The sequence below is a fragment of the Rhamphochromis longiceps genome, linkage group LG10 (genome assembly GCF_057381845.1).
Source record: "Rhamphochromis longiceps isolate RC_006_pf linkage group LG10, R_longiceps_female_GT1.1, whole genome shotgun sequence".
NCBI classification, from domain to species: domain Eukaryota; kingdom Metazoa; phylum Chordata; class Actinopteri; order Cichliformes; family Cichlidae; genus Rhamphochromis; species Rhamphochromis longiceps.
The window spans coordinates 33,454,061-33,472,617 of NC_140566.1; the positions used below are offsets into that span (position 1 = coordinate 33,454,061).

General features: G+C 41.7%; 1 protein-coding gene across 3 annotated transcripts in view; it reads left to right on the plus strand.

Annotated features, from left to right (window-relative positions):
* The window catches only part of LOC146661242 (rho GTPase-activating protein 7), a 127,192-nt gene that overhangs the window by 79,839 nt on the left and 28,796 nt on the right, over window positions 1-18,557 (plus strand). The window contains exon 1 of one of the 3 annotated variants that reach the window (XM_085421340.1): window positions 7,223-7,460. The exons of the other annotated variants lie outside the window; for them this stretch is intronic. Coding sequence (XP_085277466.1) covers window positions 7,448-7,460 — 13 coding nt within the window. The 5' untranslated portion in view covers window positions 7,223-7,447. Of the gene's footprint in view, window positions 1-7,222; window positions 7,461-18,557 lie in introns of those variants that run through there. 3 annotated transcript variants of the gene reach the window in all.

Sequence of the window (18,557 nt, forward strand, 5' to 3'; positions counted from 1 at the left end):
TTTTGATGCCACAGCTAACGGGAAAGGAAGTCCACCACATCCTTGTTGAACAATAAAAGTTTGTCGTTGCGATCTTGCGGTGTTCATACTTCTGCGCTGTGAAGATTTAGGACTGGTTTAAACCCGGGTTTGTTTTTTGGTCGGGTCAAGTTTACACATTTAACTGTGATAATTCTGTAAACAAATGTTTGCAAAAACATCAAAGTACAAATGGGTGCATTGATGAAGAGCCATTTTCGACTATCAGGATTCAGTTTATAGCACTGGGTTAATTACAGCCTCACCTCTCTCTGGAGCTGCATGGTGGGCTCTACAGAAGCCGATGGCACTATTCCCTGCACTTTGTCTTCTGCCATTTTAGTGTCTTTTCCTCAACACGTGAATTATTCATAATTTTGCGGCAGCGTTTTTATGTCTTTTATTTATTTTTTGTGGAAACACCACGCTCTGTTCGCCCTGTTGGTTTGAAATTGTGAAACTCAATATGCAGTTAATATTTAATGTTATAGAAAGCAGATGACACAGTAGCTTTCATAATAAAAGTCGCCTGTGATGTGAACCCCATCGGATGCCGTTTCGGCCGTGACACTGAAGGTTAGGTGTCTTTTTCAGGTGTTGCGTTCCAGATGAAGGTGCTGACAGATTTTGGGCATCAGAGCTGGTAAAGCTGTTGTTGGGGTGGGACTTCCTGACGGGAACACTCAGACCTCTAACAGTGACCTTCACCGGACACAAGTTTCCATTCATGGCTCTGAAGTCAACAACAAGCCCTCATTTATCTATAGGAACTCTTGTTAATAGTCTTATATTTTCTACATGAGTGTTTCTGCCTGACTGATCGTTGCGTGTGTGTCTTATTGAATCTACTTCACACTTGTCAAATCTATACCTGCTCTCTTACACTTTAACAGCGTCCTCGTTTGGCCTTTAGCCTCAAAATCAACAAGGTCATATCGACTTTTTACCTATTCAGGACACCCGGATAACAGAACTGTGCAGCCACATGCATGTTGGAGAGTTGATGTGAAAGATAAAGGGAGCTGAGGGTGAATGTGATGCTGTCCATTTAGTGGCAGATCTATATTCCTACCCTGGTGTCAGAAGAAATTGAGGAGATGGAGGATACAAGCAGCAGAAATGAGCTTCTTATGAAGGCGATCTGGGCTCAGGTGAGAGCTCAGCCACTACTCTTCATCTAAAAACGCCAAGATGCCTCCTGGACGGCTCGGTGAGGGAAGGAGACAACTAAAATACTGGTTTAGGAACTTCTCAGTATTCCTCTGGAAGACCTGGACGGTGGTGGCCAGGAAGAAGAAGTAGAAATTTGTTGGATGGAATAAAGAACCCACACTTTTTTTTTATCTTTTTCCTCCTAATCTTCTGTTTTTGGGAACACAAACTGCCCACTGTGGCTTCGTGCTTAGCATCTTTGCCCTGACAAGTCTCCAAACTTGGACTTTTGTCAGAGGAAGATGTCAAACATGGTGCCAGCCGGAGCCAACTGCCACACTTGGTGTTTAGAGGAATTTTGGAACAATATCCTCACTGAAAGGCTGGTAATAACATCCCTGCACATGGTGCCAGGGGCTCTGCTGACCCTTGGCAGTGTCCCCGGGCTTTTCTTCCACCGGCCAGAACAAAACAACAGAGAACACTTTATTTATAGCAGCGTGACAACAAATAAAGTTGGAAAGGTCAGCCGTGGGGCGTCCACATGGGATAAAGGGGCCTGTTGCACTGCTGAACTTCACAGCCAGTTTTTGTATGCATTTCCTAGCAACAATTACACTTCATGGTACAACTTTTTAGTCCCGCTGTTGAGTTTCCCCGGGCACGCAGGATGCTTCAGATCCCAGCTTTACGTCCAAACAGGTGCAGCCGGCTGAGAATTCATCAAAAAGAAACGGCGGCTGACAGCATGATAATGTTTGGGTTTTAGCATGGAAATACGGATGAGCTCTAGAAGACGATAACAAGATGGCAAGAAGAAAAGCAATCCATCAAGTAAATCCCCAAACGGCCATTTCTGCTTGTTATATCAACCACATTGTGGAGAGGGAGCTGAATGGGCATTTGGTAACAAAACAGCTTTGGTCTGTAATGGCCACCACACTTCACTCTCTTCTTTTGTGTTTCTGGTATTTTCCTCCTAATCTAAAATGTGCTGGAGTCCTTGTTAATGCTAACTGTGCTTAAGGCCGCATGCAGACACAAAACTATGTAAAGGCAATTCAGATGACAGACTTCGACTTACTGAAGTTCGAGTTAAATCTGCACATCCCCCAAATAATATATCACTGAAATACTTCAAGAGCAAGCAGGAGAGTCCCCAAAGAAAACACGAACATGATCGGCACCAACGTTAACCCACATGCTTTATGTTTGGAGATATTAAAGCCTTTAATAGATTTTTCCAGGAGATTTCACTTCATAGACCTGAGCTTGAGGTTTTGGGCTGCACTCTCAATACATTTAACTAGTCTTCTTATTCTAGCACTATCTTCTTTATTTGGACAGTCTCTGTCTGATTGCATCTTTGGTAAATCCTAGGTATTGGTTTTCTTTTAAGTTTACCTCTATATGCATCAGGAAATACTTTAATTAGATTCAGTCCTTCCTCTTCTGTGGCTTAGGCGTTTTTTAAATAACATCTTCACTGCAGGTACAGTTGGGTCAATAATTTGTTGAACAGAAACATGTTTTTTGGTAGTTTTGCATGTACATGAGTTTGTACATGAGTTACAGTGAGTTTGCTATTAATGCTATTAATTGACTGACACACTGCCTAGGTAAAGCTGGTTCCCTCTTAAATTCTCAACAGGTTACGCAAGAAAGGATGTGGATTTAATACTAAGTGTTTCCAACTTATATTCTGTAGGGAGGCCAGTCAATGACTGCCTGAAGTCTAGAAACCATGGAAATGACATTTAGATGATCTGTCAGTCCATTACAGCAGCTGCTGCTTGTTTTATTGTTTCATCTGGTTTCATCGGTCTAACCTGGCCTTCATGTTCTGCAGTGTAACCAGAGGTTTGCACCTTTGTATAAAAACTGTGCATTTACATTAATGAAGGTGATTGTTGACTTTGTAAATGACACACCTATAGTTACATTTTTGTATTGGATGTCTAAAAGGACAAATGTCCAGGTAGATCATGTATAATTTATTCTAATGGCCTCTGGTTTCCAGTTTGATATTCAATTCAATTCAATTTTATTTATACAGCGCCAAATCACAACAACAGTCGCCTCAAGGCGCCTTATATTGTACAGTAGATCCTACAATAATAGATACAGAGAAAAACCCAACAATCATATGAGCCCCTATGAGCAAACAGTTTGGCGACAGTGGGAAGGAAGAAACCTCCAGCAGAACCAGGCTCAGGAGGGGCGGGGCCATCTGCTGCGACCAGATGAGGTGATAGAAGGAAGACAGGATAAAGACATGCTGTGGAAGAGAGACAGAGGTTAATAACAGATATGATTCAATGCAGAGAGGTCTGTTAATACACAATGAGTGCATCATGGGAATCCCCCGGCAGCCTACGTCTATTGCAGCATAACTAAGGGAGGATTCAGGGTCACCTGGTCCAGCCCTAACTATATGCTTTAGCAAAAAGGAAAGTTTGAAGCCTAATCTTGAAAGTAGAGATAGTGTCTGTCTCCTGAATCCAAAGTGGAAGCTGGTTCCACAGAAGAGGGGCCTAAATTGAATGAATGAATTTTGGTAATTTGGAAAATTATCACTTTATTTATGACCTGAGTAAACACGTTCCTGGTGATTTTATAGTCTTGCTAGTTTGAGGTCACACTGAATGACACATTATGGCCATATTGTAAAATAAGGTTCTTGTTAAGGTTATAAAGGGTGAAAGTTAAGTCGATGCTGCAGGGTGTAATAAGAAACGGAGCCCTTTGCACTCTCAATGATAGCTTGAGGCTTCACAGCAGGACTTTATTAAGCAACAGGTGACGACACAATAGCTACATCCATCTTCTATATACAGTCTACAGTGTTATCTTGAGTGCATGCTGGAACAAAAAGGCGAAGCAGCTACAGACCACTTTACACAAAACCTTCTGGAAACATCTCTGAATCTTTAGCATTCATGCTAAATTAAATTGTAGATTCTGTTTCTATTTGTATCCATTTCTATTATTTTATTTCTCCTTTGCAGATAAATTCATATGTATGGCATTCTCAATCAGTCACTCTCCAAAGATACTAAACAGCTGATATAAAACCAAAAGGATGCACAAATGAAGCTAATTTACTCGCAGCAAATCTGTATCCAGATGAGGATCATTTGCACAAATAAAGCAGCAGAATTTAAACATAACAGGCAAGCAGGGACACAAAAACTCTGCTATGTGTACTGCCAGACTATTTTTTTCATTGTGTGGACGGCCCATTACTTCACACTCTCAGATGGCTCGTAAGCGCTAATGAAGAGCAGCTTTAATCAGATTCCTAATAAATTGACCATGTTTGAGGTTGGATGTACTCCTGCCAAGTCAAACAGAGTGTTTACCTCCACCAAAGAAGAAGAAACCAGGATTTAAGCTTAGCAGGACAGATGCTCGCATTCACACTGGTACTTCAGTTGGATGGAGACAGACGTGCGTTTACTGTGATTATAATCATACGTGGTTGTGTAGTGGAACTGTACGTGTGGTTTTGATGTGATCTGAAGCATGTTTAACGAAGTTATCTGACATTGTTTTGGTCCACTGCAGTGGATAAGGCTTCATAAAGTCAGCAGCAGAGACAGAGACCAGGGCAAAAACACCTGTGCTCCTCCAGTGGTTTGCAGTGAATGCAGGACACACATTTAAGGTGGCCCAGGCATTTCTTTTAGCACATCTCACCAGATGCAGAAAGAAACTGAAACTCCATCACTCATTTTGATGGTTAATAATCTCTTTGGCGCTTAATGTTGTGCAGCGGATATACACGGTCAGGCAAATGTCAGAAACGCAGTGTCAGGTTCAGAGTGCATCGCTCAGAGGAGGAGGCCACAGTTCACGACAGCGGCTTGCTTCCTGTCCTGCTGCATCGGAAATACCAGAAGCGAAGCCTCCACGGCGGGACTCCGATGAAACTGCGCACACTCAGGAGCACACAAAGTAAACCCAAAGCCGTACACACCCCAGAAGCAATAAACACAGCCTCACATGCTGATGCCGCCTCCCTCAAACACCAAAAACACACATAGGACACGTGAGGATTGTCCTCACACTGAAAACCTCCCATCCGCTGGAGGTATTGTTGGACTCTTCCTCCTCTGACGCCTGTGAGGCTCATGTTTAGAAAGAGGAAACACAGCCTCGTCTGAGTTTGTACACAGCACAGAGGCAGAAGGTTTGCACCGTGTTCCAAACCTTCTGTATTTACACTCACGATGGCGTCTCTTGATCGCAGACTTTCACATTGAGACCTCCTCCACATGCTGAGAACTGGTTTTTCTAAACCATAGACATAATTCTGAGATCATCTACTTCTGTTTTCTTTCAGGCTTTTTGTTGCTGCTGAGCAACAATTGTTGACACGTTGTTGATTAGGCCTCACAGAGCTCACAGAAACCTGCAGTTTCTCTAATGTCCACTAGAGGTTCCAGCAGTGAGTCGGTCAGACAGCAGAAATAAACAAGCTTACCGCCTGATTCTCCCATTACTCCGTCTTGTTTCAGCTCTTGGTGCGTTTTGGTGCATATTGAATCAAATAAAAATACACTGGTACATTTAGTCACCAACCCTTAGACCCGAGCTGACTTATAGTAAAGTATCCTGGCTAACCAAGCTTACTATAGTTAGCTGACTATTAGCACTCCACCCTCGTGACCTCTGGCTCCAAAAAAGCACCACGGCTAAAGTTACAGACTCACGATGCTGACTCAAAGGCCAACAGTAAGAAGAAAAGGAGAATCTATATTTCAAGATGGGAAATACTCACTGAAAGTTTAGATTTTTTTTTTAATATATTTTTATGACTGATAGAATATTCAGATATAATTTTATGACTTTAATTTTGTAAATCAAACTTTAATCAGATCCTTACTTCCTTTTTTTGATCAGCCCCACGTTCCTCTGTCCAGCGTATGTACACCTCTGGGATCACCATCCCAGATGTCTCCATAAATCCCAGATGTTGTAAAATATCAGAGTAAATATTAAGGAGGCAATAGAAGTGATTGAATGTAAGCCTGCTGCTCAGTCTGTTCACAGCAGCTGCTGTCTCTCACTCACACACACACACACACACACACACACACACACACACACACACACACACACACACACACACACACACACACACCCTAATTAATCAGTGTGAATTAGGCCAGTTTAAGTGGTGACATGGACCGAAATATGACCTCATCTCTAAAATCTCTGGGTCAGTTTTAAAGCATCTTATCGGGCCTTGTTTCCACTCCTCTTCCCTCTGCACCTCCACACACTGGGAAAAGTCCATCAGTTGTTTACATACTCCCACTTCCTCCTCCTCCACTTGTGAATTAATGATGCGAGTGCCGCGAACCGCTCTCCTCTCCTCTTCTCTGAGGGAGTTATTCACATTTAAAAGCCCATAATCAAACACCTATGCGTTAAATGGAAGCCCATTAACGCTAATGGTATACCTTGGACCGAGCCGATGAAACCTTGAAGAACTACAGACTATTAGGGCACGGCAAGGACTTTATCCTTCCCGCATTGAGTCACTGGCTCAGTCACATATCTGTCTTCCATTTCATCCAAAGCTGTTCTTTTGCAGCACCAGTAATCGGTTAAGGTCGGAGACTGGAGCTGGTGGAAAGCACTGGATCTCAGAGAGAAGGAAAGTTCATTTCTTCACTCATTTCTCTGTCTGTAATTTCACCGTCTGACGGTTGTGATAGCAGCCTCGAGCGGAGGAGATTATTGATTAGGCCTCTTTTCAGGCAAACTGGATTTTCTGTTTTATAGTATTTAACACGGGGGGAATAATAATCACCGACCTGCCTGGGTGCAGCCAGGTCGCTCTACAATCCAATATTTCCTTCTTGGGGGGACCTTCAACATCTGTACAGATTTTATCTCCCAAACTCACCCTTCAAACTCAAAGCGGCTCCTCCAGCAGGCGCTCTCGTGTCTGCTCAAGTCTTCCCTCTGGTTATTTTTAGGATACCCCCCCCCCCCCCTGTCTGTGGTGTTCAGATGGTCTGGTCCAAGGCATGGGAAGGGAAGGGGAGTGGTAGAGGAAAAGGGGAAAACTTCAACAATGACTTCATTAACACGGTGCCCGACACGACCAGCATAACTGGACTTCACAGCTCCGTTCCCACGCTGGATATATGGCTCTGGATTTAATTCTTTATGAAGCTCATGTGTTTGTCCGGTTCAGCTGTCAGGGGTGACATGGAGGCCTGCTGAAGTTTCCTCTGCTCACAGTCCTCACACCTCAAACAGCATGTTGATCACAAGTGAGTATGAGTTCAGCTCAAGCCTAAATGTTGTGTTACACGACAGGATGGGAGGTAATGAGATCGGCCTCCTAATGCTGTTTCTCTCTGATGGCGTTACTCAAAGGAGGTGATTTGGAGATGAGTTTAGCGAGACATAAAAACTTTTTCAAAGGTTTGTTTGTTGAGTGACTTCAGATGAGACGTAAATATGTTGATTCTTGAGGCAGAAGAAGAATTTAAAGAACTCCAGCGCTGACTAAAACTTCTTTGTTGTTTGAAGGCCGTGGGCCTGAAAACATCACAAGTGAGCTTTTGAACTCTGGTGATATAAAAGCTCGTTTTACTGGCAGGAAGAGCGTGGGATTCACTCTGAATGTGCGTGGGTTACTTTTGAAATGTGATCCGCTGGAGAGAACTTTCCACCTGCTGAAGAAAACCACCGTACACATATTCAGACATTTTACTCTGAAAACACATTAAAGTGCGGCGAAGGCACTCCTGTATGTAGACTCAGTGTAAAGAATTTCAAAGCTGAGGCTTTTATTCTGAAACATGGCACTTCATACCTGTGTTTTCCTTTTGGACCCTTGGTTTCTTTCTCACCATGTTTTTAATGTCAGTAATTTTGTGTTAATGTGAGGAAGAACCTGTTTGAACTGTGGCGTAGCGGGAGCAATCGGGATGCTGTTTGGAGGTTATTGGTTCAATTCCTGGTGCCTTTTGTCCAAGTTCAACTTGTAAAGTGATTTGAACAGAGGTTCTGTATATATGCGGTTCACTGTGGCTCCACACGCGCCAAACAGCCGAAGCGTCCTCAGTTTGATCCCAGGAGGAGACTCCCTTTGGGGTTGTGTCAGGAAGGCATCCGGAGTAAAAGAATCTGCCCGACGATGCTTCGCTGCCGCTGTGGCGCCTCCTGGCGAATAAGAGTGCAGCTTCGTATATGCGCTTCATTGTTCAGTGAGTTGCTTTAGCTCTCTAGTTCCGACATTTTAATTCATCTTTTTGTTGATTATCGTGAATAAAGCGTTTGTGGCTTCTGGACTTTTGACTCGGCATAACCAGTGATTTTATTTATGGTGTTTTTTTAATCATTTTAATTATTTAGTTTAATTTATAATTATTTTATCTCTCACTCATTTGTCAGCACTGTCCTTGTTCACACACACAGAAATGTTTGTCTGTAAGTGGTGTTGATGAACTTCCAGCATTGTTTTGTTTGAGTTTCCTGGCATCACAGGGGTATGTACAAGGTGCCCTTGGGTGTGGATCTGTTGGCGTACAAACCAGCCGTGGTAGTATTATTTGCTGAGAGTAAACGGTCTTGTTTGACAGAGCAATAAAGTCTACGAAAGGAGACAGGAGGCAGTGGCTTAAATCATGAGACTAGACAGTTATTCCTGCCTGTTCTCTTGCCCAAGGTTAGTGCTCACATGGTTCATTTACACACAAGGTCTGTTATTCCCAACTTGTCATTTAGTAGGTAAGTAGGGTTAGTGTGATGAACAGGTATATTTAATGCAAACCACAGTCTTTTCTACATATAGCCAAGCAGAGTTCGTACCAAAACCCAACCAGGAGTCTCTAACAAACTACCTAAACCTGACCAAAACTACCTATTCAAGTAATTTTAGTGCCTAAACCTAACCACACCCATATGGAAAAGAAATAGTGGCCTACTTCATATAGTGAATCATAAGGCTTATATGATTTACTCATGAAAGTGGCCACTTTCTCATTACTTTCATATATTGTTTTAGTAAGTATCCAAAACATTCAAGTTTCATTTATATAATTTTTCAAGGGATCTTATATCTGTTTTCACTCTTGTATGCTTTTCATGCAAGTTTCACACAAGACAGATACAAACTTTATAAGATTTATATAAATCCCTCAGCAATTAGTTTTCAGTGTCTAACCAGTAAATGCAAGTGAAAGATAAAAAAGTACAAACCCAAAGGCCACAACAGGTCACAAAGTGCAGTCTAATATCTGACACACCTGCAGCTTACACCACCTAATGCAGTTGTTTTGAGAGCGATTCCTCCCTGAATGTCTTCAAAAACCTCAACAAACACACATTTCCTCCTTTACATAGAAAAAAAATAAAAGTTTTTCCCAGGAAAGGTTAAGAGAGAGTTTCTCCTCTTTTTCTAACTGCAGTTAATTCTGGTCCATTTCCTTCTCCAGATACTCATCTGTAAATGCCAGACAGCCTCATAAAAACAAAGTACAGCAGGTTTCATATCATAAATAATAATAATATATCAGTTGACCTTTTTTTCATCAAAGACAACTTAACCATAATTTATTTTAAAAACTGCAGTAAGATTCACCGAGGACCTCACACGTGTTGTTTTTCACCTAACAGTTAATGAGCTATAGGTGTTCCTACCTAAATGCACAAGTGGCTCATTAAGTATCAGGACTCACTGAGGTTTTAGAGTCAATACTGAGGTGAGACATGTTGCAGGCCAAAGCAAATGCAGTTGGGAACCTGTTGGGAAATGAACTCTTAACATTTCATAGTAAACAGTTCATATTCTTGTGCCAAACTTATGGTTGCCATTCCACTAATTAAGTCAAACATATCTCATTGAATCTTTTGATTTAAAAAAAGTGTAAACCAGGTTTCTCATGTTTAGGTGTTACCTTTAGCTAACATAATGCATCTCTAGATCTGCCTCGTCAGTCTTAGAATGGTCAGTGTAGCTGCTCTACCAGGTATAACAATCAAGTTTAATATCCAGGCAGCCATAAAAAAGCATTTAAAAGGATTTGTGAAGTTTAACAGAGTTAGAAGTTAGCAGGCAGTTAGCTTGCTAGTTTCCATCTTAAGATGATATACCACGTTGTGACTGAGATTACTAAAACGTACAGCTCTGCATAAATTAAGACAGAAAGACAACTAAACAGCAGCAACGTTTGTAGGGTTACTGAAGTTGGGCTAGCTGGTATATAATGGTGTCAGAGATGGGCAGTAACATGTAATCCGATTACTTTTTTCAAGTAACGAGTAAAGTAAGGGATTACTATTGCAAAAAGTAATTAGATTACTGTTACCTTCCCGTAAGCACGCTGCGTTACTGCATTACTAAACTGTGATTTCGTTTGCAAGAGTGTCTCATGACAGTGACGTAAGCGAGTGCGACGTTCTTGACAACAGCTGTGTGAAGATCAACAGTGGATCATATATCGAGTGCAGGAGAGAGTATGAGCGTGCAGCGTTTAAAGCGTGGAAGTACTGACCTTACTTTGAGTTTGATTCCGTAAAAAGTGACAAAAACATTAGCGTCCACTGTTCACTGTGTGGGAAGAAAACTTCGTTTTACAGCAAAAAATCCCTAAACTCTGAGTGAGCACCGACAGTACGCTGCCACGGGAATGTGACATTCACGGAGAAACTGCTGGACTTCTTTAAGTTGCTTGAAGACGTTTCACCTCTCATCCGAGAAGCTTCTTCAGTTCTAAGGTCAAATGGTGGAGAGTTCCAGATTTAAACCCAGTGGGAGTTTCCCCCCAAAGAGGGACAAAGGACCCCCTGATGATCCTCTACCTAATCACATGAGCCAAGGTGTGAAAACAGGTGTGGGTCTCAATCAGCCAGGGTTTCGGGTGAGCTCACCCAAAACGTCTTCAAGCAACTTAAAGAAGTCCAGACGCTTTTCTTTCCAAGCTCCTTAGACTTTAAATGTTAAACAAATTTCTTCCAGTCAGAGAATGGTGCATATAATTTAATTTTTGCTTGACGCATAAAGTTATTTAGTATTTATTTATTTATTGTCATTGTCAAGAACAATGAAATTGCGTTTGGGGCTTCCATACAACCCAAAAAAAAGAAGAAAATAATAAATACCCCTTAAAACCCAAGTGTACATATTTAACCCAGTGTGACTCCAATGCAATAAGACAATCCTTAGCAATAATGTTCGTAGAAATTCAGACAAAGACCTGAGAAACATGACAAAATACAACAATGCAACCCATTCAATATTATTGTACTGTGAGATATGATATCAGATATGATAGTTATCTATTTAAGAAAGAGGGGGGGGGCAGGAGGGGGAAGAGAATAAAGATATGATGCACCAATGCAGACCAGTTCATTGCTATTAAGAAGTTGGATATGGTTATTGTCCGTGAGAGGGGGGCAGAGAGTTCAGGAGCCTCACAGCCTGTGGATACAGGCTGTTGGCCAGTCTGGATGTTCTGGCCTGTATAGACCTGTACCTTCTCCCTGAGGGCAGCAGATGGAAAAGGTGGCGCGCAGGGTGATGTTGGTCCCGCAGGATACTGTGCACCCTCCTCAGACAGCGAGTGGGGAAGATATTACTGATCTCTGGCAGACTTGTTCCAATAATTCTGCCAGCTTCTTTCACCACCCGCTGGAGTGCTTGCTGATCGGCCTTGGTGCAGCTGGGGAACCACACTAGAAATCCATACGTCAGAACGCTGCTGATGGCACAGTTGTAGAAGTTCAACATCAGAGATCTGGGAATGTGTGCGCTCCGCAGTCTCCTCAGGTAGTAGAGGCGCTGTTGGGCCTTCCGTACAACTGAGGTGATATGGTTGCCCCAGGACAGGTCCTCGGTCACAGTTACCCCCAAGAATTTAAAACTGCTCACCCTCTCCACCGCCTCACTGCCAATGAAGAGAGGCAGATGGTTGTTATGACCCCTCTTCCGGAAATCTACAATGATCTCCTTGGTCTTTTTGGTGTTTAAGACCAAGTTATTGTCGTGGCACCATGACTCTAGTTGTTGCACCTCTGTCCTATAGTTTGTCTCATCATTGTTGGATATAAGTCCGAGCACTGTAGTGTCATCTGCAAACTTAACAATGAGATTGGACGCGCAGGAGGAAATACAGTCATGGGTGAAGAGAGTGTATAGCAGAGGGCTCAGAACACACCCCTGAGGGGCACCGGTGTTGACCACAAGGGTGGAAGAGGTGTTCTTACCCACTAGTTAAAAGATTAAAACTAATTAAAACTAATAAAACAAGTTTTAAAAAGAGACCTTTTCATTTGATTACATTTTATATGATGGAGTATGCAGAAAAAGTAGAACTGGGCTGAAAGATCTATCGCTTTATTACCTATTCAGGTTGTAAATCATGTTTTTTTAAAGTAACTAAGTAGCTAATTACTTTTGAAAATAAGTAATCAGTAAAGTAACGGGATTACCTTTGGGGGAAGTAATTAGTTACTGATTACCTTTTTCAAGTAACTTGACCAACACTGAATGGTGTGCTACGTGCTGGCTAGCTACAAAGCTATGGTTAGCATAATATAAACACATTAGCACAGTGAAGCTGGTGGATGAACACTAACTTTTTCCCCTCAATAAAAGTTAATGTAAGAGTCCCTGCTGAGCAGATGATCCATCCCCAGCATGAGGTTAGTCATTAGCACACTGCTGCATTGTCTGGATGACTCGCTGTGAAAAACTCCTGATCCTCAGCTTCATGTGCACAAATCTTAGTTAGCCTCAGAGCGTTTCTTTTCTGAACCGTTCAAATATTTGGTGTCTGGCAAACCATGAGACGACTGATAATAAAAACCCAGAGAGGCCACAACGATCACTGACTATTTTTTTAGGGCTTGTTAAAATTAAATAGAACAAGATACATAGCATAAAACACGTTAAAAAGACAACCGCCTTAATGAACACAGTGCAGTTTGTACCTAGAAGCAGGGTTCGTACGTCATCACTTAACAACCAGAAACCTATTTTGACCAAAAAAGAAACTTTGAGTAATTTCTTTTGGTTAGGCAATATAGCTTATAATCCATTAAGCTAATGTAATGATTCTTCAAATGCAAGACTATATAACCTTAAATTGGGGGAGGGCCACACCCCCGTTTTCTTCATGCTAATTCTAGTTTTCTTCTTGTCCCAAATGAAATCTTTAACAAAATGAAGTCGTATGCTGCTACAGGGATTGAATTAAGAGTGATTCATGTGTATTAGATGAGTAAGCAGCCTCATGTTGTCTACCGCAGGCCTGAACTTAACGAAGCCTACTTGCTCTTCACCTATGTTCTGGTTTAGGGGCCAGTGAGCAATTGAGTGTGTCCCACTTTGAACTCACTACCCATAATGCCGAGTTCCTGAGAAATTATTCACTCCACCTCCTGAGCCATGTACCTTCTTTCTTCTTTGCCTTCTTTCAGCCCCACCATTCTCACATTAGTCCTCTGGCTCCAGTTCTCCAAATCCTCCACCCATGCCCAGAATGTTACCAATTTCTTGTCACACTTCTCCGCACATTTCTCCACCCGAGCATTTACATCTTCAACATCGGACACTCATTGTTCCACTTCGCCCAGCAGTCTTATTTGAATATTTTCTACTGAGTCTTTAAACTCAGTAGGTTGCTTGATCGAAATAACAGATGCAGCCATCACTACCTATCAGGTACGAACTAATACAGCAATGACTGAGGATGAGCTCTAACAGATCCAGTATCCTACATCATAGATATAAGTTTACTACAAAACTGCTAACTACCAGTTTTAGCCTGCAGATGTTTAAACTGTCCAGAGTTCTCACACAGATGTTGAATTACTATTATTACCAATTATTTGCTATAAAAGACATTTCAGAATATCAATGAATCAGAGTTTAACAACATAACATATTAAGATACTTGATATAATTCAGGATAATATCAAGTAATTTAGAATTAAAAAGATGTTACCCTGAATTTAACATCATAACAAGCTGCTCAATCAGCTCTGTGCTGGCACTACTTACTGTTTTAGACCCGTATGAATGTGACCTGGATTTATTGATTAGATATGTGCATTAAAGAGCAGATGAAATGTGCACCTAGTAAGTGTTTTCCAGGAAGGAGAAAGATTTGATAGCTGTAAAACTCACTAAATACTTGAAATTACTGAAATGTGAAAGTAATTATATCATGCAGCAAAATAAAGACTACAAACGAATAGTTTGATGTTTACGTTTGTACACCAGCATCAGTTTTATCCAGGACACCTAGAAGTTTCTGTAAGTGTACCACTGAGGAGGGTTAATGAATGGGAGCTTGTATTTATTGGAAGATGCCATGAACTCAGGGTCACTGCTTCCTGAACACTTTTAAACAGCTATTTCTAAGGACTTCAGTGTAATGAAGTCTTTACACAAATGTTTTCACATATTTGTAAGCTTGTAAATCTGATTTTTGTTCATACTGTGGGTCAAAGAGGAGAACGTCCTTTCAGAACCCACAAATTGGCTCATTATTACTGTTTGCAGGAACAAATCTCTTCAGCTTCAATTAAATTCACTTTTTGTAAAATCTGGGAGTTTATTTGTGAGTACTTGGCATGTTCTGTACTAAAGTGTCATAAGTTTAGTTTTCTTACAGAGTCCACAGAGCAGCCAACATGCAGTGTAGATAAAATGCCGTTACTGGACTCTCAGTCCTGTCAGTGCAAAAAATCACTCGTGTATATTTTTACTGTTGTTGGTCTAAAGCTGCATTTCTGATTTGGTGAGTTTTGGTATTTGCCCCTGTGGCCCGTCATGACCGCGGGCGTCTTAAACTTTGCAAAGCTGACTCCTTTTGCAAAGCTGACCGAACTGACAGGAGAATACCGCAGAGAAGGAGCGAGGAGGAGTACGGAAGCATGGCGTGCCGTTTTGACAGGCAGCTGACATACCTCTGATCTCCAACCACGCCTCTGTAGCCCTGGAGACGCTCCCGAGCACTCCCTGAACGGCAAACAGAACATGGACCAGTCACGCAGACATTCAGTGAGGTGTAAAAACCACTGCCTTCAAATATCGGTTGGATATTGGACGTCTGAAGGACGGGAGCTGCTCGTGATCTGAGTGTGAGAGAAAGCTGAGAATATCTGGCTTTTGCAGATTTGATCAAAAACACAAACGACTGCATAGCAAACACGGCAAGTTAGAAGCAGAGATGGAGTAAATGCTACTTGTTTTATATGCAGTTAGTTGGCTGTCATAGTTTATATAACACATTATATCCAGATTTGTTACAGATTATAATCAACTGAGTAGTTTTTCCTCTCAAAATATAAATAACAGTCACGTAGTCCTTCAAATTAAAGTCATATTTGTCTTTTTTGTTAAAGGAATGGCCTGTTTTTAAGAACAAATGTTACCCAATTACCTTTTCCTACGGTGATGTTACCTTTCCCACTTGTTTCCAGAAAGCCACGGCAAAACACACACGTGTAACTTTTAACATGCAGAAAGTTCTGAACGTGAGCAGAAATCTTACAGAAACTTAATTTAATTTCCTGTTTCTGTTTACACAAACATGTTACTGCCCCGAACAAAATGCACAAAACCCGCCTGATGTGGACGAAATGTGAACTCGATAAACTGACTCACAGGAGTAAATCCTGCCGATGTGTGGTGGTTCAGTCTGGATAACAACAGAAAAGTTGAGGACGGTCATTGTTCCGAACGTACCCTAAATTTCCATCTGCTGCCTGATTTTTGTCTTTTCCTTTACATAAATGAAAAACTAAAGAAAACTTATGGATGAAATTAAGCATCTGCTGCTCAAAATGTGATAACAACAGTGCGTCCACACAAAACCTACAGCCATGTACTTTCATAAACTTTTTAAAGCAGTTCAACGAGTGTTGTTAACTTTATTATCATATATAAATCTGAAATTTGATGTCCGCTACTAGACCTTAAGTCTAAATCTTCATTATGCACATTTTCAGTTGGAGTCTGACGCAGTGAGGTGACCTGATAGTAAAATCTCTAAACCCCAGATCAGCCTTTTTTCTGGTGAGCAGTGATTCTGTTTGTTCCAGGTCAAAGCTTTAGTGTCGAGACAAGTGTAAACACCCAAACACAAACGGTCCACCGAGCACGTAACCTCACCGTGCATAGTTCCTCTCTGCCGCCACACATACACTGTCCGGTTTCCTGCCGCAAGCCAGGCGGAGTCATCCTAATCAGACACTCCAATCTTATCAGGGCCCAGAGGAGCCAAATCACAACTTCCTCTGAGACAAAGTCATTTGGAAAGGGAAGAGGCCTCTGCCTGCTACTCAAACAGGAGCGCAGCAGATACCATCGCTTACGTAAATACAGAGCCGAGTAGAGTGGGGACCGGGGTCTTTCATCAAACCTGCGAGACCAGTTTAAAATACATTGTTGCTTCTTGACAGGTGTGGAATGTGTCGTTCTTCACTGGACTCATAATTCATGTGAAAATCAGGTCAGAAATGAGTCGGGTCTATTCTTCCACCCACAGCTCCTCTGGTGCTAGAAGGCGCTGGGATGTGTTCTTTGAATCACTGACGGAAATCATGAATGTTAAAAGTGCGCTCGGTAATATCACTGATACATGAATTAGAATAACACTGCATGTTATTCTAATTTAGCTAGAGATGAGACGTACTTTATTTAGTGCGTGACGGCAGCCAAAACATGAACAAACACCAAAGAAGCAGCTCCAATCAAAACTGAGATAAAATGCTTAATGATTAGCTTAATAAGAAAAATCTAACAAATAAACATGCATGCTGTGGTATGAGACGGGAAGGACTTCCTGTTTAAATCAGCAGTTTATGATCACATAAGCATTCTGTCTGAAGGCCACCAGATGGCGATATCTGTGGTTCCAAAAACATTTCTGGTCCCTTTGAGGTGTTGCAGACATGTGACCACTCACCATGTAACATGTGAAAATCACTGTTCTCAGTGTAGGGTCAAGTGAACATGGTGCCAGTCACACAGGCCTAGAGACTGATCTGCAACCATCTGGCAACCACAGCTCAGGATGGAGGAATGTGTATTTCCCAGCTAGTTGGCATTGTTTTGGTTGCTAGCATATTCTTGCAGCTATTCTCTGAGCTGTAGTGAAACCTGAAAATTGCAAAGCAAACCAAAAAATAAAGACACTTTTCCCTGAATGTAAAATGTTTGCCCTTTAAAACATGTTAGCTGCAGCACAAAGGTGAAACTTTGACTTTAGCGAGTATTTGCAGACAGAGATAAACTCTACAGCCAACTGTGGCAACCTGCTAGCAACCAAAGCATGATTGCTAAGAGGTTTTTAGTGCAGCAAACGTCTTTGATTCTGATTTTACTCAGCAAATGTCACCAATTTCCAGCAACCAATGACAACCAGCCGGGGAATACACATTTTACCCAAGCAACCAATGGTTGTATCACCATCATCCAATATGGCGGATAACTCTTGAGCAATGTGTGCATGACATATCCATTTCCCATCCAGTCATATGGATGACCTCTATTCTGTCATCATAATGATATTCGTGCATTTTCACAGCACATATAGACATACAGACCAAGTGTGGTGGAAATGGTATGGAAGACAGAAAACTGAATCAGTACATTAGAGCTTTCTCTCTCCACGTAGAAAAACTGCTAATTGTCTCTTTGCCAGAACTGAACAAGCTTTTCCTTATTTTATCACCTCTAAAACATCAGTAGCAAAATAGCCTTTTATGGGCTGCTGCCTTTTAGAGTCTCTAAGTTTCAAAGCACAGTTCAAACATCTAACTACACTGCAGCACACAATAAATCATAGGAAATCAGCCTTTAATTCAAAGTCGACTGACCTCTGTTATTTCCACTACCCCTAACAGTTACCAGTGATTTACAGGCCCAACAAGCAACAGTTCCTGAAAGTTCTCGGTTTTGCCTCCAAATTCCTGTTAACCTGCACTTCCACAGCTGTTTACAGTGCTGCTTACTGACAGAAATCCCACCTTTAGTGCAGCGTCTGTCCCTCTGTGATTTCAGTTAAACTGTTAGATAATTACAATAATAACAATTGTACGTTTTTTCCCACTAAGGCTGTAACCTCAAACATTTCCTGCAGGAGCTGTGAGCCCCTGTAGCCTTTAAGTAGGCAATAAGAACCTCTTTAAAGTGGGAAACTGGTTTAAATGACAACTTCTTTAATCTTGTGAGCCCAGAGGTTGCCAAGTGACAGGCTGTGATTTTTTTTCTTCTGTGCTGTAATGGTTGGAGTGAGAGAAAAAGCAGTTCGGAGCTCTGGTAGCTCCACATATCCCTGGATTTACAGCTCCTGCTGTAGATGTCAGACAGCCGCTTGACAAGCACTTGATTCCTTTCCTGTCTTGAA